General features: G+C 43.8%; 1 protein-coding gene across 44 annotated transcripts in view; it reads right to left on the bottom strand.

The window, feature by feature from the left end:
- Nucleotides 1–21,570, bottom strand: part of LOC695267 (supervillin) — a 271,952-nt gene that overhangs the window by 177,593 nt on the left and 72,789 nt on the right. For 32 of the 44 annotated variants that reach the window (XM_077946150.1, XM_077946143.1, XM_077946148.1 and 29 more), the window contains one exon: nt 18,426–18,526. Coding sequence is in view for 12 of the 44 variants with exons in the window: in XM_077946135.1 (XP_077802261.1) it covers nt 8,782–8,809 (28 nt within the window). In the remaining 32 variants the exon portion in view is untranslated. Of the gene's footprint in view, nt 1–8,781; nt 8,938–9,190; nt 9,316–18,425; nt 18,527–21,570 lie in introns of those variants that run through there. The other 12 variants (XM_077946127.1, XM_077946114.1, XM_077946116.1 and 9 more) reach the window with 4 other exon arrangements.

The following is a 21,570-nucleotide window of genomic DNA, read 5'->3' on the forward strand; positions in this document are numbered from 1 at the left end:
CAGCCTCCCAAATAGCTGGGATTATAGGTACGTGCCACCACATCCGACTAATTTTTGTATTTTTAGTAGATGGGGTTTCACCATGTTGACCAGGCTGGTCTTGAACTCCAAACCTCACATGATCTGCCTGCCTTGGCCTCCCAAAGTGCTGGGATTACAGGAGTGAGCCACTGTACCTGGCCGAACTCTTTATTCTTGAAAATAAATAGGTAACAGTTCAGCCTTCCCAGAAGTGGAATGGGCAGATGGAGGATTCAGGGCCCTTTATCCTCTCAGTTTCCATAACATAAAACCTAGACCCAAACTCCCTGAATCGCCACTTTGGAGGCCAGTCGAACTTATGCTGGACTTTTCTGGTGCTTTGGGGAACACCAGGTCATACACGGAAGAGATGAGGCTTCTTTTCAGTTCGCTGAGGAGGCAGAACAAGCCCAGAACATGCTCCAGCGACTCATCTTCTGCCCCCGAAGTTCCTTTGGCCCCAACTCTCTCTTCAAGCTCTCGCCCACCTTCTCTTCTTTTTATCACCCTGAATGTTCCAGAACCACTGTCTCCTCTCCCCCAGCCCCATGTGCTTCCCAGCCAGTTTTGTCATTGGATTCTGGCTCCCCTACAACCCAGAAACTGCTCTCCTGACAACACACTCTTCTGAGGCTTCATCTGGACGTGGCCTCTATGGCGTCTGGCACTTTCTGATCACTTCCGCCTCCACAGAATGTCCTCTTCGTAAAATGTCTCCAACACTCCTTTCCTCAGCTCTCCCAGGCCTTTCTGATCACTCCTCAGTTGTTTCACTGAGTGTCCACCTCTGCCTCCCTCAAAAGTCCATATGTTTCCCAGGACTCTGAGCCTGCTGGTATCATCCTACCTTCTCCCAGAGTGAGCTCCGTCTGCCACACCTAAAGCATAAGTCAGAAGGTTGGAGATTCCCTGAAGTTCAGCAAACCAGGAGTATCTCACGGGAACAGGGAACTCAAGAGAAATCAAGCTACACCCGTCATCTCCCATCTCCCATCTCCCATCAGGAAACTTGTTCCTGGTTTCCTACCTGACCACAACCTCCCCATCGCAACTTGGCCACCCAAACCAGAAATCAGGGCCCTGCCTCACTTGAGTGATCACTCAGATCTCAGCAGTCACTATGCCTTCGTTCCTGCCTTTAACCTTCCTCTCTCCTTCCACCCCGTTGATGTTCTCATGGGCCTGAGTCAGGCTTATGCCTGGAGTCTCCAAACTCCACTCCCACCTCTCTAAACCCAGCCTCTCTGCTGCTTCAAGAATGGACTTTAAACAGCCCCACCCTGCCTGCTCACTCCCAATCAAAACCCTCCTGGAGAGTGCCCCAGCGGTTCTCAAGCGTAGGCCTGCAAGTGCTGCCTCCACCAGACAGGTGGATAGCGCTTGCTCCTCACCCATGGAAGCCCATAAGGCAAACTTTTCGTCTTTTTTATATTTTATGTTTTTATTTTTTAATCTAGCAAATTCTCCCAGATCCTGACACATATGGCAAGCTTTTAAAATTAAATTTGTTAAAAGGGGCTGAGTGCAGTGGCTCATGCCTGTAATCCTAGCACTTTGGGAGGTCGATATGGAAGGACTGGAAGCAAAGAGTTTGAGACCAGCCTGGGCAACATAGTGAGACCTCATCTCTTTTAAAAAAATAGTAAAATGAATATAATAAAATATAAAGTTTAAAACAATAGGCTGGGCATGGTAGCTCATTCCTGTAATCCCAGCACTTTGGAAGGCGGAGGTGGGAGGACCACCTGAGGTCCAGAGTTTGTGACCAGCCTGGCCAACATGGTGAAACCTGTCTCTACTGAAAATACAAAATTAGCTAGGCATGGTGGTGCGAGCCTGTAATTCCAGCTACCGCAGAGGCTGAGGCAAGAGCATTGCTTGAACCTGGGAAGCAGAGGTTTCAAAGAGCTGAGATCGCGCTACTGCACTGCTGCCTGGGTGACAAGAGCGAAACTCCATCTCAAAATAAATAAAATAAAATAAAATAAAAAATAAAAATAAATTTGTTAAAGGACAAATGTAAGACTATCCTTAGAATCATTGTCACTGTCTTGCATTTAGATATTCCTCGGTAGGAGAAAAAAGGTATCCAGTTACAAATAAACACTTTGGAAATGACACTTAACCCTCAGGTTATCTCGCACAGACTGAGACCTGCAGTGACTTACTTTTGCAGGTGTATTCCTACAAGCTGTGAGGCTTACAAGGACTGCGATGCCTCGCTTCATTACCAACACCGCATTTAGATAAACCTAGGAGGGATGTGATTACTTGTGTGGGTGGAAAACAGAAAACAAAACAAAACAAAAAAATAAAGGATGGCCAGCCTGTTGGATATATTCCAAAGTCCCACTTCTCTGAGCTGGAACCTCCTATCCTCCCTCCCACCAGCAGGTGACCTGTGTCCAACCATGAGACGCCACCCTGGCCATCCTTCCTATGCCTATCTAGTTTGTTCTCTCTGCTCAGAATGCCTTTCCACCTTCTCACTTAGAAAACCCCTAATCTGGCCGGGTGCGGTGGCTCATGCCTGTAATCCCAGCACTTTGAGAGGCTGAGGCAGATGGCTCACCTGAGGTCAGGAGTTGGAGACCAGCCTGACCAGCACAGTGAAACTCTGTCTCTACTAAAAATGCAAAAATTAGTCAGGTATGGTGGCTCAAACCTGTAATCCCAGCTACTCCCGAGACTGAGAAGTGCTTGAACCTGGGAGGCAGAGGTTGCAGTGAGCCGAGATTGTGCCACTGCACTCCAGCCTGGACAACAGAGTGAGAAAGGAAAGGGGAGGGAAGGGAAAGGGAAGGGAAAGAAAAGGAAAGGAAAGGAAAGGAAGAAGGAAGGAAGGAAAGAGAGAGAAAGAAAGAAAGAAAGAAAGAAAGAAAGAAAGAAAGAAAGAAAGAAAGAAAGAAAGAAAGAAAGAAAGAAAGAAAGAGAGAGAGAAAGAAAAAGAAAGAAAGAAAGAAAGAAAGAAAGAAAGAAAGAAAGAAAGAAAGAAAGAAAGAAAGAAAGAAAGGAGGGAGGGAGGGAGGGAGGGAGGGAGGGAGGGAAGGAAGGAAGGAAGAAGGGATGGAGGGAGGGAGGGAAGAAGGAAAGAAGGAAAGAAAGAAAGAGAGAAAGAAAGAAAACCCCTAATCATACTTCAAGCCTTAGTTGAGAATATTTCCCCTATAAACCTCTCCTGGACATGGTCTCTGATTCCCAATCTCTAGACTGTTAGCAGAGACTCCATGATATCTTCATATTCCCAGGACCTAGCAACATCTGCCACTGAGTAAATTTAATAAATGTTTGTGATGTGGACTGAAAATATCAAAATAGTCTGCAGTTAGATCTCTTCTCTCTCTCTCTTTTTTTTTTTTTTTTTTTTTTTGAGACAGAGTCTCACTCTGTGGTCCAGGCTGGAGTGCAATGGCATGATCTCAGCTCACTGCAGCCTCCGCCTACCGGGTTCAAGCCATTCTCCTGCCTCAGCCTCCCAAGTAGCTGGGACCTCAGGCACATGCCACCATGCCTGAATAATGTTTTCATATTTTTAGTAGAGACTGGGTTTCACCATGTTGGCCAGGCTGGTCTTGAACTCCCGACCTCAAATGATCCACTCACCTCAGCCTCTCAAAGTGCTGGGATCACAGGTGTGAGCCACTGCGCCCGGTCGATCTCTTCTCATTTTAATGCAGCTACAACATTCTCCCTTTTGTCAATGTGGATTAATCAATATGTAATATTCCTCCAGAGCTGGAGAAAAAGTCACAAGTTGGATCCTCAGCTCACAGGCAGAAAAGAAAACATGCATCACCAGCTCAAGTGTTTCTGTGTAGTGGCCTCACTGTCCATTTCACTCCTATTTCTGGACTCAAGATGATGTCAGAGCATTGGCCAGGACTGTCAGTGCAGGAAAGTAAGACCACAACACTCTCTGTCTCCTTGCTTCTGCCTTCTGAAGAACTCTGCTTTCCACAGGGCAAAGAACTTGATCAATCACTGGAAGTATATTTTGAGCAGCTCATTTCCAGGAGATGAAAAGGCTAGGCAACCAGGACCTGTATTTTGCCCTGTTTTCTGCCATGATGAAACCAGGCTTGGAATGATTTCCTTTTCCCAAAAAGCTCAGGATTTTGACCTCTATGAGAGAAGACAGAGACATGCTGTAGTCTACTGATATGTATGCCAATACACCTGTATGAATCTGAGCTTGTGGCCTTCTGTACCATGGGCAAGTCATTTTGTTTGTGCATAAATTTCTTTTTAAAGACAAAAAAGGGGATATTATTTTCAGTTAATATTTTTCAACCAACAGCCCCCCACCCCTGCCAGAAATATGAATCAATCAATAATTCAATCAATTGAGTCGGTCTTTCTGTCTGTCTGGTCTGGTCTCACTTTTTCTGAAAGCTTTTGGAGAACTTTACTGGCTTTAGCTGAAAATCTTTGAGCTCCAAGGTCATCTGTAAGTCACTGGCTTGAACCACCGATGAGCGAGCCAACTCTTTCTCCCAGGCCGTGGCTTCAGAGCAATGGGTGTGTAGCAGAGCTCAACACAAAGAGAACTGCTGGCCTCGTGGTCAAAATGAGATGTGAGCTTGCCAGGGGTGAGCCTGGACCGTGGTTTATGAGTCCTGGCTCCAGAGACCCAGCCTCTCACATGGCTGGAGCAACATTGCATTCCTGGACACCAGGCTCAGAGTCTCGAGAGTAATCAGAGATGGACAGAGTGTGACATGCTCCGTTTGGGCCGCTAGATATCTAAAAATATGGGATTTCTGTCTGCTGTCAAGCAGCAGCAGAACCACGGAGGCTGCTGCTCAAATGGGGACATGAGCTGATGGCGATGTGGCCAGTGGAGTGAGGACCCAGGAGGCTCTTCCCTTCCCTGCTGTTGTTGACATCACAAAGCTCAGCACCAACATGTGGTTTCCTTGGCTGATTCCAACTACCAAGAGGGAATGGATCATTCTTATTCCTGAAAGAAAAACTCCAGGGGCCTGTGCTCCTCAGGGAGCATCATCTATACCTTAGAGACACACAGGAGCGAGGAGCCTTCTCTGAGCATGTTCTCCTAGCCCCAGTGACTGAGAAACCCCACATCCCCTGGGCCAAGCGCTCTCTAGCCCAGCGAGGATTCCATTCTCATCTTCCTCCAGAAACAGAGCTCTACGTAATGGCTGTGCACTTGGCCAACCCACAGAAACCTGATAAGCCTGTAATAGAGTAGAACCACAGTCCCGATAATTCTCTAAAACGGAACCACTTGAACCCGGGAGGCGGAGCTTGCAATGAGCTGAGATCGCACCACTGCACTCCAGCTTGGGCGACAGAGCGAGATTCCACCTCAAAAAAAAAAAAAAACCAAAAAAAAACCAGAACCACTGTGTGTTGTATCTTACAATGTATCTGTGGCTCCAACCGTGGATCCTGGGCCACGTCTCCCTGACAACATGAGTGGGAACTTCCTACCCTAAGGTTTAGCCAGTGACTTCTGCATTGAGGGCAGAGGCTACAAGACTGAGGAGGAGGGTCCCATGTGAAAACTGGGGCGTGGGAAGATGGGGTCTGACAGGAGTCAGCTGTGGGGACAGAATGGTGGGGGGTAGAAGGCTGAGATCAGGATGATTGATTTTTGGGGTAGGTGGAGGACACTAAAAAAACCTTGAAAAATTCAAGAAAAGAAAATAACAGAATGATGTAGAAATCAACTGAATAAATTTAGCTTTATATTTAATACAACATTCACTTCATTTTCTTAGATTTCTCATTGCACTGCCCTCAGGTAAGGGCTTGGTTTTAGTCTGGGGACTGAAAATCGCTGGTCTGGATTAAGATTCCTATAGTGCCATCAAATTCTAAAACCTTGAAATTCTACAATTCTGAGGCATAGCACCATCTCACGTTCTCCAAAGAAACGCCTCAACAATGAGAGGGGGAGAAAAAGGAAGGGGCCAGATGCTGTGGGTCACGCCTGTAAGCCCAGCACTTTGGGAGGCAGAGGCGAGAGGATCACTTGAGGTCAGGAGTTCAAGATGCCAACATGGTGAGACCGTGTCTCTACTACAAATACAAAAATTAGCCAGGCGTGGTGGCGGGCTCTTGTAGTCCAAACTACTCGGGAGGCTGAGGCAGGAGGATCGCTTGAACTGGGAGGTGGAGGTTGCAGTGAGCCAACACTGTGCCACTGAACTCCAGCCTGGGTGACAGAGTGAGACTCTGTCTCAAAAATAAATAAATAAATAAATAAGAAGGAATAAAGCGCTCCAAGAGAGATAAAATATGTTAAAGCAAGGCATTCTGAAATACAAATTATTAGACAGTAGGAGAGCAAGCAAACATAAAATCCTTTGGTCATGCCTCAACTTCCCTCCAATAGAGACTCAGGCCAAAGCAGATAGCCCTTTGAAGACCCCAAAGTTATTATATATTGGACTACTAAAGTGGATTATTCATTAGCAAGTACAAGTCATTTCCTCCCAAGGATCTATTGAAAGATGGCTGGTAATCTCATTAGTGGGATAGAGGGTACAAACTGCATCAAAGGGAAGAGAGGAAATAATAAGCAAACACGTTTTCAAACAACTATAGTTACTTAGGAGTTCTTCCAGGTACTCCTAACTCCTTGCTCTGACTCCCTTCAGCTTACGCTTGTACCCCTAGTGACATGGGCCCCCTAAAATGTGACTTGTGTGAGGACAGAGATTTTTGTCTGGTTTGTGAACTGCTGTTCATCTTCAGTGCCTAGGATATAGTAAGTGCTCAATACATATTTGTTGAACGAATAAAGGAAATAATACGTATGCTACAGGGAAAATGACAAGGCAATGAGTTCTTTTCCAAAGGCGACTTTATCCCTCATAGACCCCCCCACCGCCCTGAAATCTGTGATCGTAATTCCTGCTGGCTTTGTGCAGGCTGTTCCACATGCCTGAATTAGTTTACCTCCTTCTCAAATACCTCTTTGGGAAAGATTTTCCTCATTAAGCAGTGTCTGATTTCAATATAGGACTCCCTTGCAAAATCTTCCGTGCATTCTGATCTCCTGGACTTGGCATCACTTCCACAAATCTGCTGCCCAGGGACCATGTGTTCACGGAGACACGGCTTGCTGGCCTGTATGGTAAGCTAATTGATGTGGTAAGCCCTGAAGGCAGGATTATTTTTCAGCCAGGCCCTGCCTAATGTTTTCTGATGATGGCCAAGTGGGCAAGTTCAGTCCTTTCTCCCCAGAAACACGATCCTGCTTTCTATACCAACAAGTATTAATTCAAATCCCTCGTGGGCAGTCCAGGATATGAAAATTACAGTAATCTAATCTTGTAGAGGAAGAAGTATGAATCATCATGACACGGCCTGACAAAGAGCAAAGTGATTAATGCAAGGCTGCAGTAGGGTCCCCAGTGACAGCTCCCCGTGGGCCACAAACCTAACACGGGAACCCACGAGGCAAACATCAGAGAAGCAACATCCTGGTCTCCATTCAGGGAGAGGAGAAGCAGGGAGTAGCAATGCCGTGTTCTTAGGATCATGCCTGAAAACTGGCCATACTGAGGCAAATTCAGTGTCTAAGGGAGAAGGGCAAGATTGGGTCTCAACAGTTCATCCATTCCAACTTCTGACTGGTGGAAACTGCTTAAACTCTGAAGCTTACTTTTAGGTAGGAACTGTAAGGTTTGCAGAATCACGGCATCTCAGAGAATGACCTAGAAACCCCAATCCTCTGCAGGGGAAAACAAGAGGATATGCTTAGGACAAGCAAGATGATAGATAACCATGCCAAAAAGAATGTGCTCTTGACCACATCCCAGAAACATACAGTTCTGAAGGAGTCTTGGCCTTTTTCTGAAACCTTCAAGAAGTACACCAAAGCTCCCCATCTCCCATCTCCAGGAAACCACAGCCCAAGTGCACTGGGAAAGTTGGTCAGGGTGCCTGCAAGCCTAAACCATCACTTGGCTTTTTTTTTTTTTTTCTTTTCTTGCTTTCTTTTTTTTTTTCTTTTTTGCACAGCTGTATTCAATTTTCTGTCCTTGGGGTTTTAAAAGGAACATTTATTCTAGGGCCAGGATTCTCAAGTTTTATGGTTATACAACTCCCTCCCAGGGCCAAAGAATGTTTTAAAAGTCTTAAAGCTAGCAAAGAAAATTAGTAAACGTAGCCGAATGAAAGTGAAATAAAAAATTAAGACTTGTTCCAGTTTATATTCAACCTCTTACTTGATTGTATTGGACCTTCTGTTTGCCCTTCACTACTTTTATTACCCATTCGTCATGCAAATATAGGTAGGGGTGTGTGTGTGTGTGTGTGTGTGTGTGTGTGTGTGTGTAGAGACAGCGAGAGAGCAGGTGAAGAACAGAGAAGTACAAAGGTGTATTTTGAGTCTTCCACAGCTTCTATTTCCTGTTCTATGGTAAATTTTATTTTACATAAGGTCTACAGCTTAAACCGAGTTTAACAAAAGGTCACGAAGAAAGAGATTCCTTCAGCAGTTTTATAACATTGCTTGCTTTCCCAATTTAGAGAGCTAGATACTTCCTGATTTTTTGGTAGTAGGAAAGGAGTTTTAAAAACCCATGTATTTTTTACTTAAAAGGTCCAATTAGTGCCATTTTTAACTGAAAAGCTTTAAGCTTTTGTCAAGATCGAAAAATCATTACCCGAAAAAAAAAAAAAAAGAGAGAGAACGATAAGATGACGCTCCCACCAGCCCATGAAATGTTAACTGGTTTTCTCAATGCAGCCACATGGAGTTAAGAAAAGCCACAAGTCCCTTACCTGTCTTTTTCTGTTCTTCTCCCTTCATGTCACCCGGATCCCCACACCTCACAGGAATCTACCCAAAGTGTTGTCTGCACAGGTTCACAAACATCACTTGTACGTTTGCCCCTGAATTCTCCCGAAGGGTGGCTTCCTGCTCTTGCACACTCATCGGATCTGACAAAGCCAAGCTCAGGCTTTCAGGGCTGAGGTTTGCGACACAGCACACAACACCACATTAGAGACCTGGCTGCATCCCAAGAGAAACCAGACATTTTTGAGAAACAAAAGTTATTTGCACAGATCCACCCTGAACAGAAAGGACGGAATCAGTACTCGTCCATAAAATGATGGGAAATGTTGTCAGTGGCACCTGCTTTGTACCGTCCAATTCTCTGCAAACAATTAGAAGACAGTGGAAACTGACCTTGCCCGACCCTAGTCATGATGAGCAGCCGGTGCAGACTTCTCTGGAGAGGCAGTTAGTTCTGAGCAAAGCCAACCAAACCCTTCCTCTTGGCAATCACTTTCTCTTGCTCTTTTAAAATCAAGAAATCAAAGTGCCCTTTAGCACGGCCTTTGGCCAAGAAGGCCCTGCAGCCAAGATAACAGGTTGAAGTTCAAACAATTCTTCCCAGATAACTACTCTAATTCTCCCATGATTGGAAGTTGCTAGAAGTTAGTCAAAGTTATAAACCTAGGGCACAGAACAGCTGGGGGGGAAAAAAAAAGAAAGAAAGATTCTAAAAGCAGGGCTGGACATACAGGCTCATGCCTGTATTCCTAGAACTTTAGGAGGCCAAGCGGGGAGGATTGCTTCAGCCCAGGAGTTTGAGACCAGCCTGGGCAACACACTAAGACACCCGTCTCTACCAAAAAAAAAATTTTTTAATTAGTCAGGCATTGCAGCTCACACCCATAGTCCCAGCCACACAGGTGGCTTAGGTAGGAGGATCCCTTGAACCCAAGAGGTCAAGGCTGCAGTGAGCTGTGATCGCACCACTGAACTCCAGGCTAGGTGACAGAGCGAGGCCTTGTCTCAATAAATAAATAAATAAATAAATAAAAGCAGAGTTTCTTTTAAGCCAGAAATTTTTTCACCTAGGACACACTACTAATATCATCTTCTCAGAATAATACATTTAAAAACCCTGTGAATATGCACTCTAGAACAATGCTTCTTTCAATGTTTTATGAAAGTAATACTGAACAATTCTTTCTTTTGAACCCCCATGGCATGCCTCTTACATATACAATAAAACGCAACCAAACAATTACAACCACATAGTTTTGTTTTTTAAACCACACACATAAGAAAATTGCTACAAGAAGACTTTACCTAAGGTTACAGAAATAAGGGCATTCTCTAATTTCATGCCAAGCCAGCTAGAAAACACTAAAGGCCATTTGTATTCCAAATAAGAAAAAAATTTTACTAGGAACACTCAAATATAACTTCAAACAATTGACTTACCAAAATATGCAAGTGCATGGGTGTACACACACACATCTGGTAAAAGAAAAACAAACACAGCTTGGATTCATCCAAGATGAGCAGTCCCTAGTCATGTGTTCAAAATATGAATGCTATGGTTTGAATGTGTCCCCCAGAGTTCAAGTGTTGGGAACTTAATCCCAAATGCTACAGTGTTGAGAGGTAGGACCCTTGAGAGGTGATTTAGTCATGAGTGCTCTGTCCTTGTGAACGGATTAATATCATTATCACAGAAGTGGGTTCTTTATCATGAGAGTGGATTTGCTATAAAAGTGAGTACAGCTCTCTGTTGCTTGCTCTCACCATGTGATGCCTTCTGCCGGGGTGACGCAGCACGAAGGCCCTCACCAGATGCGGCGCTTGGATCATGGACTTCTCAGCCACCAGAACCATGAGCCAAATAAACTTTTATTGTTTATAAACCACCCAGTCTGTGGTATTCTGTTATGGCAGCACGAAGTGGACTTAGACAATGATGTTTGTTCAAAACATTTCAAATGGACTTTCTAGCCTAAGTAACAGTCCATTTCCAACTAATATTTTCTCAAGAGAAGAGAAAGAGTGGGTTGTTACTTGAAGGAACATCTGTCTTAAAAAGTTGTTTTCACATAATCTAAATTAGTAAAGAAGCGTGGGGAAAGAATGTACTGATGCAAGTGGTAAGAGCCGTGGGCAATGCACTTTTGAGGTTTCTGAAAAGCATCTGTGTGTGTGCATTTTGAGAAAGTTATCACTTTGCCTTCCAGCTCACTGCAGGAACTGCTACAGTCTCCCAAACCCCAATCAACTGATGCACTAATAAATGCAAGGCAATTATATATGCACGGTTAGGACTGTGTTTCATAAAAACTTTCACTACAGATAAAAGCCTGGAATGAAGTTGGTGCACAGGCTCACACCTGCAATGTCAACACAGTGGGAGGCCCAAGCTGGAAGGATCATTGAGCTCAGGAGTTGGAGAACAACTGGGCAACATAGCAAGACTTTGTCTCTACAAAAATAAAAATAATAAGTTGGCCATGGTGGCACATGCCTGTAATCCCAGCTACATGGGAGGCTGAGGCATGAGGATCACTTGAGGCCAGGAGTTTGTGCTACTTCACTCCAGTCTGGGCAGCAACAGAAGGAGACCCTGTCCCCACAACAAGAGCATGGAATGTCTTTTCTCTTTATTCTGATTTCAAACAGATATTTCTTTTTATCAGTTTGACCTAGACTTTGAAAAAGCATGTTAGTAAACCCCTTCTTTACATTTTCTCCCAATCAAAACAACTAAACAAAATCAAAACCATCAGAGAACAAGGCAAAGAGCGGCACTCTTCTCTGAACCCCAGCATCACACCACCCTCGTGCCCCAACCCGGCCTACAAGTTAGCAGCTCCCTACATAGATGCACCATTCATACCCAGAAGGGCTGGCTCCCAGGAAGACACAACCTTCAAACTCAAACAGCACCTTGTGGGCATTTCAGCAGAGCAGGTAAGGATCCAAGAGCAATTTTTCACCAGAATCTGGTGACAGCAACACTTCTGAAAACAGGTGCCAAACTGTCTCCACTGTAGCACTTCACATTCCCTCTTCAACCCACTCGGATCTGGAGTTCCCAATCCGAACTTCTCTTGTCATAGTCACGGGCAGCATCCATCCTGGCCAATTCCAGTAGATCCTTCTGTCCTCCTGTGACTACTTGGTAGGACTTGACTCTGAGCCTGAGTTCAGTGACCTTGCACTCACTCTCCTACTTCTCCTTCCTCTCTGGCTGGCCATTCCTTCTCAGTTTGCTTTGTAGCTCCCCTCTCCTATTCTACCTCATCCTGTGCCTCACACACTCTCTCTCTCTCTCTCTCTCTCTCTCTGTTTTCATCCTTTCCTACAGATTCACTTATCATCTAAATATTATCTCCAGGCTGGATTACACCTCAGATTTCCAGACACACATTCAACTGTCTGCCTAAGATTTGTCTGGATAGTTAATAGACACTTCAAACTTAATATGTCTACAATAGAACTCTTAATTCTCGAACCTGGCCCTCTCCATAAAACAAAAACAAAACAAAGCAAAAAGAAACCCTCCTAATCTCAGTCTTTCTTCTCCTTCTCAGAAGTTGCCCAAGACCAAAATTCAGAGGTCATTCTTAATTCCTCCCTTGTCCTCACTCCCTAAGTCTCATCTATCACCAAGTGCTGACAGTTAACCCTCCAATATATGTAAGACACACACACACACACACACACACACACCAGATTTACTGGTATAAAATACACATACCATATAATTCACTAATGTAAAATGTATCGTTCAATGGTTTTTAATATATTCACGGAATTGTGCAACCATCAGCAAGTCAATTCTAGTCACTTTCATCATTCCCAGAAGAAATCACAGACCCATAACAGTCACTCGTAATTTGCCACCATACACCCCAAGTCGTAGACGATCGTTAATCTACTTTGTGTCTATGGATTTGCCTGTTCTAGAAATTTCACAAAAACGGAATTAGACAGTGTGTGTTCTTTGGTGTCTGGCTTCTTTCACTTAGCATGTTTTCAGGATTCTTTCATGTTTTAGCATTTGTCAGCATTACATTCCTTTTTAAAGCCGAATAGTATTTTACTGTATGGATATACCACATTTTATTTGTCTCTTCTTCAGCTGACAAACATTTGCGTGGTTTCCATTCTTTAGATATTATGAATAATGCTGCTAGAAATATTATTTTGTACAGGTATGTTTTCTACTTCTCTTGGGGATATGCCTAGGAGTGGATATATTGGGCTATAAAAGGTAAATCTGTGTTTAATTGTTTGAGGAACTGCTGAACTGTTTCCCAAAACAGTTGCTTTGGAAACACGGGCATTCCAATCCTTCACATCCTCACAAATGACTGTCATTATCTGTCTTTGTGGGTATGAAGTGTTTTTTATTGTGGTTATAATTTGCATTTCCCTAATGGCTAATGACAGTAAAAGTCTTCTCATGTGCTTAATAGTTATTAGCATATCTTCTTTGGAGGACTATCCATTCCAATCCTTTGCCCATTTTTAATTAAATTGTCTTTTTATTACTGAGTCTTAAGAGTTCTTTATGTATTCTAGATACAGTCCTTTATGACATATATAATTTGTAATCATTTTCTCCCATTCTGTGAATCGTCTTTTTCCTTTTCCTTTTTTTTTTTTTTTTTCCTGAGTCAGGGTCTCGCTATGTTGACCAAGCTGGTCTCAAACTCCCGGACTCAAACAATCCTCCTGCTTTGGCCTCCCAAAGTGCCAGGATTACAGGCATGAGTCCCTGTGCCCAGTCTGATATGGTTTGGATTTGTGTTCTTGCCTAAATCTCATGTTGAATTATAACCCCCAATGTTGGAGGAGAGGACTGGTGGGAAGTAATTGGATCATGGGGGCAAACTTCCCCCTTACTGTTCTTGTGAGGGTGAGTTCTCAAGAGATCTGGTTGTTTAAACGTGTGTAGCACCTCCCCCTTCTTTCTTCCTCCTGTTTCAGCCATGCAGGCTGTGTCTACTTCCCATTCACCTTCTGCCATGATTGTAAGTTTCCTGAGGCCTCTGCAACCATGCTTCCTGTATGGCCTGAAGATCCATCAGCCAATTAAATCTATTTTCTTTATGAATTACCCAGTCTCAGGTAGTTCTTTAAAGCAATGTGAGAATGGAGTAATTCATAGCCCTTTTCACTTTCTTGATACTGTCTTTTGCTGCACAAAGGTTTCTAATTTTGATACATTTATCTATTTTTATTTTGTCACTTGTCCTTTTGGTATCATATCTTAAAAAAAATCCAATCCAAGATCATTACATTTATATCTATGCTTTTTCTGAGAGTTTTAAAGTTGTAGCTCTTACATTTAAGCCTCTTACTAATTTTGAGTTAATTTTTGTTTATGATGTGAGGTAGGAGTCCAACTTTTCTTTGGCAGATGGATATACAGTTTCCCCAGTACAATTTGTTGAAGAGATTATTTTTCCCCATTGAATTGTTTTGGCATTGTTTTGTATTGTTTCCATTGATTTATTGAAAATCAAATTACCATAAATAATGTATGAGTTTATTTCTAGACTCAATTCTATTCTATAGAATAGAATAGAATAGAATACCAGTACCACACTATCTTAATTACTGTAGTTTTGTAATACGTTTCAAAATCAGGAAGCTGTGTCTCCTATTTTGTTCTTTTGTTTCAGGATTGTCATGGCTTTTCTGGGTCCCTTGAATTTCCATATTAGTTTTAGTATCAATTTGTCAATTAAAAAAATTCATCTGAGATTTTTGACAGAGATTGCATGAAATCTGCAGATCAGTTTGAAGAGTATTGTCATTTTAACAATATTGTTTTCTGATCCATGCACATGCAATGATTTTCCAGTTATTTAGGTCTTCTTTAATTTCTTTCAATGATGTTTTGTAGTTTTAAGGTGTATGTTTTACACTTCTTTTGTTAAACTTATTCCCAAGTTTTTTATTCTTTTTCATGCTATTATAAAATGAATTATTGTTTCTATTTTATTTCGTATTATTCAAGTACATATATAACAAAATTGATTTTTTGTATATTAATCTTATGTCCTGCAATCTTGCTGAACTTACTTATTAGTTTTAATAGTATGGTGAACTCCTAAAAATTTTCTATAAACGAGATCATGCCATCTGTAAAGTAAAGATAGTTTTACCTTTTATTTTCCAATCTGGAAGCCTCTTATTTCATTTTTTTGTATAACAGATCTGGCTAGAACCTCCAGCACGATACCGTATTAGTCAGCGTTCTCCAGGGAGACAGAATGAATAGGATAGATAGATAGATAGAGGTAGACAGGAAATGTATTAGAGGAATTGGCTCACAGGATAATGGGAGCTGAGAAGTCCCACAACCAGGTGTCCTGAGGTTGGACAACCAGGAAGACTGGTAGCCTGCCTCCATCTAAGTCCAAAGGCCTCAGAACCAGGGTAGCCAATGGTATCACTCTCAACCTAAGGCCCAAGATCTGAGAATCCTGGGGCCACTGGTGCACATGCCAGAGTCCGAAGGCCAGAGGACCTGGAGCTCTGATGTCCAAGGGCAGGAGAAGCAGTGTTCCAGCTCCAGCAAAGACCTTTCCCCTGTCTTTTGTTCTATCCAGGCCCCCAGTCAATTGGACAGTGCTCACCCACATGGAGGGTGGATCTTCCTCACTTAGACTACCACTCATACACCTATCTTATCCAGAAACATGCTCACAGACACACCCAGAAATAATGTCGTATCAGCTCTCTAGGTATTTTTTAATCCAGCCAGGTTGACACATGTATTAGAGGTCTCCAGAGGGGCAGAACCAACAGGATACATATACATGTGAAAGGGAATTTATTAGGGAGAACTGCCTCGCACAGTTACAAGGTGAAGTCCCATGACAGGCTGTCTGCAAGCTAGGGAAGAGAGAAGCTGGTAGTGGCTCAATTCAAGTCCTGAAGCCTCAAAACCGGGGAAGCCAACAGTGCAGTCTTCAGTCTGTGGCCAAAGGCCCCAGACCCCCAGCAAGCCACTGGTGCAAATCCCAGAGTCCAAAGGCCAAAGAACTTGGAATCTGATGTCCAAGGGCAGGAGGAGCGGAAGGAGGCATCCAGCACAGGAAGAAGAAAGAGAGCCAGAAGACCCAGCAAGCTGCTTATCCCACCTTCTTCCACTGCTTTGTTCTCGCCATGCTGGCAGCCGATTGGATGGCGCCCACCCACAGCAAAGGTGGGTCTTCCTCTCCCAGTCCACCAACTCAAATGTCAATCTCCTCTGGCAAGCCCCTCAGAGACACACCCAGAAATAATACTTTACCAGGCATCTAAGCATCCCTCAGTCCAATCAAGTTGACACCTAATATTAACCATCACAACACCTAAAATTTACTGTTCACCAATACTGAACAGAAATGGTGAGAATGGATATCCTTGTCTTGTCTCTGAGCTTAGGAGAAAACCTTTCAGCCCTTCACCATTCAGTGTCATGTTAGCTGTGGGTTCTTCATAGATGTCTTTTTCAGGCTGAAGAAGTTCCCTTCTATTCCTAGTCAATTGAGTGTGTGTGTGTGTGGGTGTTTCTTTTTTTTTTTTTTTTTTTGGAGTCTTGCTCTGTCACTGGAGTGTGGTGGCGCGATCTCGGCTCACTACAACCTCAGACTTCTGTTCAGGTGATTCTTCTGCCTCAGCCTCCCCAGTAGCTGGGACTACAGGTATGTGGCACCACGTCCAGCTAATTTTTGTACTTTTAGTAGAGACGAGGTTTCACTGTTGGCCAGGATGGTCTCGATCTCCTGACCTCATGGTCTGCCTGCATCGGCCTCCCAAAGTGCTGGGATTACAGGCGTGAGCCACTGTGCCCGGCTGAGTGTGTGTGTGTGTGTTTTAAACATGAAGAGGTATTGGATTTTGTTAAATGCTTTCTCTGCACAAGACATGCCCTTTGCCTTTGCTTTTCAATCTGGAAGCTTTCTCTATGCCACCTGCATAACTTGCTATTTCTCATTCTTATGGGTCTCTACTTCAGGGCATTCCTGGATCATCCTATTCAAAAGTCCTCACCCATTACCCTATCTTCTCCATTCATGCAACCACAGAGCCTTCAAAGTATTCAGTCATTATGAAATCGACCCAACAGTCCCATATAGCTTTTTTTTTATTTAAAAAAAGTAAATATAGAAATTGAACTTTCTGGTCTGAACACTTGAAACTTATATTCGTTTTATCTGAGATCCTTACTCAGGAAATGACCTTCAGGCCTCTCAAAAAAAAAAAGTATCAAAGAAATGAGACTCACCAGATCACATCCAGACAATAAAATGCAGACCCCTGATTCAACACGATTGCTTCCATGCCCCTTCTGAGTTCCTGTTTTCCCACACATGATTACATTTCTTCCCTGCTATATAAACCCCTAGTTTTAGTCAGTCAGGGAGATGGATTTGAGACTGAGCTCCCATCTCCTCGGCTGCAGCACCCAATTAAAGCCTTCTTCCTTGGCAATACTTGTTGTCTCAGTCATTGGCTTTCTGTGCCGTGAGCAGCAGGACCCAGACCGAACCCCTGGTGTTTTGGTAACAATTACTATTAATATATGTACATATTCTGATGACACTTCTATTAATATAAACTTGGTATTTGCCAGCACATATTCATAATTTTAGTCCTCGCAATAAAAGTATCTACAAGGTGAATATTATGATGATCATCTTACACATAAGGAAATTGAAAGAGAGGTTGCATGTCTTTCTCAAGGTCATACAGTTTATAAGTGTCAAACCCAGGATGAAAACCCAAGCCACTGAGCTGCAGATACCAGGCTCTAAAACACTTGCTATTGTGTCTCTCAATAATTACCTTTCCTTATGTGTTAATGTATTTATTATCTATATATGAGCACTGTTAATCTCAGTTTTTGCTGCATCCCCAGCATCGAACACCATCCGTGGCTGGTGTGCAATCAATATTTAATGAACAAATGGAACACTGGTCTTAAGATGCCTCACGAGAAAATAGTTCCGTGGAACTCTGGTTAGTACTGCCCGCTACACACACCTATCAAGATGCATAAAGCTCATTAGTTCATTTAACTTTAATCCAATGCTTTCCAAACACAATTAGGCATAGACCCATCCTCTGACCCCGGTCCCCACTGTATTACTGTAGGGAGCTGTGCTCCAGGGAACACACTTTGAGAACTCCTGCTCCAGAGAGGCAGGTCAAATAGCACAGTTTCCAGAAGGATGCTCCTGCTCCCACTCCTTTGGCTGGCTCTGCTCCTAAAGGTCCTATCTAATTCACACTCCCCAAAAGCTCCCTAATAGCCACAGCTCATCTCAGAAAGAAAACCACAGCTTTAAGTTTTCCTGTTCTTTCCTGGAGTTCCTAAAGGGCACACTGGGACACACGACCTCCGAGGAAAAATGAAGGCATTTCCAAGCATCACAATGGCTCAGCTCCCCTGTATGTCTGTGGTCCCACACCGCATCACAGAGGCCGCTTTAATCTTCTCCGAGCTCTGGTTTGTTGAACAGGATTCAAACAAAATCACCCTTGTGCTTTAACCTCCAAAATCACCAATGTGCTTTAACCTCTTCTAACAGTGCAAGCAAAGTCAATAATGCGTTAACCACAAAAGCGTCATATTTCTTTCCTCAATACTTACCTTAACGCTGATATTTAAATCATGGCTTCAGATGTGAAATGACTTCAAAATCATCTTATGTCAGCTTTTCAAGTCCTCAAGGCCATCCACTCCAACTGTCTCTGAAAAAGGACAAAGTCTCTACTGAAAAATCTAAGAAAGAAAATAGCAAACAATACAAGACAACCACATGTACAAATGAAACTGGATACTCTGCTGTGATTAATTTGCTGCCTCCAAAGAGCTTTTTCCCTCTCAAATACTCATCAACATCAGCAACTACAAATTACAGGCAGTGGTTAAAGTATCTTTTTAAACCTCTTATAAAAAGTACTCAATAAAAGAATGCATTTTTTCCCATTCATCGTAAACTCAGTGAATAAAGTTATTTCTATGCAATGGTTCTCCAAAGCTCTTATTTTTCTGGGAGGACTAAAATTTTATTATTTGGTCTATAAGCAAGAGTCATTTTTGGTAAATATGAGTACTTCCTAAACTCAAATTTAAAATCAGATCCAAATATAGAGATGGCCAGGTATGGTGGCTCCCACCTGTAATCCTGGCACTTTGGGAGGTTGAGGTGGGAGGACTGCTTGAGGCCAGGAGGTCAAGACCAGCCTGGGCAACAAAGTGAAACCCTGTCTCTACAAAAAATTGAACAAATTAGCTGAGCATGGAGGTGTGCTCCTGTGTTCCCAGCTACATGGGAGGCCAAGGCAGGAGGATTGCTTGAGCCCAGGAGGTTAAGGCTGCAGTGAGCCATGTTTGCATCACTGCACTTCAGCCTGGGCAACAGAGCAAGACCCTGCCTTTAAAAAAATTAAAAACAAAAGAGCAAATATGGAGGCTTGGGAACAGCATCCTTGTCACAAAGGGACATCTGAGAAAATAAGAAATGGGTTGAAATTCATCACGGAGTTGGATAGAACTAACAAAGACTCAAAACCACAGAAAAAGACATGCTGGGTAGAGAGTCAGGAGACTGGAATAACTCATCAAAAGCATCCAGGGTGAGTGATTTGGCTACGACTCGGTCTACACCAAGCATTCGAGGCAGAGACGATCTCTGCATTTATTTTCCTCAAAGAGTGAGGGGAAACCCCACCTAAGCTAGAATGTACCAGAGTAGAATTAAGGCAAGCACGCATTTCCCCTTGTGGTTTGCCTGACAAGGTGCAATTTGTATGAAAGATGACTCACAAGGTTACAGAGTCATTCCTTAGACTCGAGGGCTGACACTCTGTGTGGCTCTTGATGACTCAGCCTGGGAGAGGTCCCCAACACAGAAGGCTCCAGCCCTGCAATCCCAGACTACAGAGGAAAGCCCCTCGTTTATCAGCTGGTTAGTGGTTAACAAGCGTGGCTTCGGGAAGTCTTTTGTCTTAGGCTATGGAGGTCCATCAGAAGTTCTCATCTCCTCTCTGTTGTCTACTCAGCACTTCCTTGTATTCTTACCGCCGGAAAAAGTCAGGAAAGAATTCACTACTAAAGCACAGAGGACTCTGAACTGGGCAACAGCTGGCACCACACCAGGCATTGCAAGAAACCACAGCTGAATCCCTTGGCGCTCATTTTTATAAATATTCCGCAGACAGGATGTCAGAAGCCTGGTTTGTCCGGCATAGAGAGAACGGGGTTCATCTCCAGAAGCCCAGCCCCAGAGGCAACTTCTAGGAAAAAAATCATCTTGTGATGGGTGCGGGGTCAAAGAGGAGTCAGCCCATGTGAAGTTCCCACAAGGTTAAAAATTAAAATAAAATTATTGTCACCACTGCCTGGTGGAATTCAGACAGTCATGAACTCATTCCTGTAAGCCACAAAGATGGTTGCGGTAAACACAGACAAATTATTGGGTTTAAGCAGACTGTTTTTTGTGCCAACAACAAAAAAATCATTTTCCCTTTCCTCCACAAATCTCTTTATTAATAAAAAGATTTGGTGCCTTGAGAACTGGGCTAGACCAATGTAAGCCTCTCTTTCTCCCCTGGGAAAAAATCCTCCTTAGGGCTCCAAGCTGGTTTCAAAACTCCTTTGCCTGCTTAGGAAAAGGAGAACCCCTTATTGAACCAGCCACAAAAGAAAGAAAAAGAAAACTACTCAAAAAGAAAATGGGCTGGGCGCAGCAGCTCATGCCTGTAATCCCAGCAATTTGGGAGGCTGAGGCAGGAGGATGGTTTGAGACCAGGAGACAACACAGTGGGCAATAATACAGTGAGACCTTGTCTCTCCAAAAAGTAAAAAATTAGCTGGGCCTGCCTGTGGTCCCAGGTACTCAACAGGCTGAGGGAGAAAGATTGTTTGGGCCCAGGAGTTGCAGGTTACAGTGAGCTACGATTGTACCACTGTTCTCCAGCTGGGGCAACAAAGCAATACCTTGCTTGACTCAAAAAAAAATTTAAAAGGCAGGGTGGGGTGGCTCATACCTATCATTCCACACTTTAGGGGGCTAAAGTGAGAGGATCAATTGAGCCCAGGAGTTTGAGACCAGCCTGGGCAACATAGCAAGACCCTGTGTCTACAAAAATACAAAAAATTAGCCGGGCATGGTGTTGCACACCTCCCAGCTACTAGGGAGGCTGAGGTGGGAGGATCGCTTGAGCCTGGGAGGTTGAGGCTGCAGTGAGCCATGGTCTCACCACTGCACTCCAGCCTAGACCACAGAACAAAACTCTGGTGGGGGGAACAGGCCAAGAGAATCACAGGAAGCCAAGAAGAAAGGGCAGAATAGAAACATTCTCATCCCTCCCTATTCTTAAAGAGAGTGCTATTCTCTGCCCAGACGCTCACGTCTTCTCCTGGCTTATTCCCCTCCTGACCTCCAGAGCATGGGCTCTCAAACTCATCAGTGTGCACAGCAATCGCCTGGGGGCTCCACAACTGTGAGTCCAGATAGAAGAAAATCTGCAGTGAAATCGTGAACTCAGGGACAAAGGAGAAGTTTAAAAAGCCTGTGCCTGGGTCGGGCGTGGTGGCTCAGCCTGTAATCCCAGCACTCTGGGAGGCTGAGGCGAGTCTGGATCACGAGGTCAGGAGATCAAGACCATCCTGGCCAATATGGTGAAGCCCTGTTTCTACTAAAAATACAAAAATTAGCCAGGTGTGGTGGCACATGCCTGTTAATCCCAGCTACTCAGGAGGCTGAGGCAGGAGAATTGCTTGACCCAGA

The sequence above is a fragment of the Macaca mulatta genome, chromosome 9 (assembly GCF_049350105.2).
Source record: "Macaca mulatta isolate MMU2019108-1 chromosome 9, T2T-MMU8v2.0, whole genome shotgun sequence".
NCBI classification, from domain to species: domain Eukaryota; kingdom Metazoa; phylum Chordata; class Mammalia; order Primates; family Cercopithecidae; genus Macaca; species Macaca mulatta.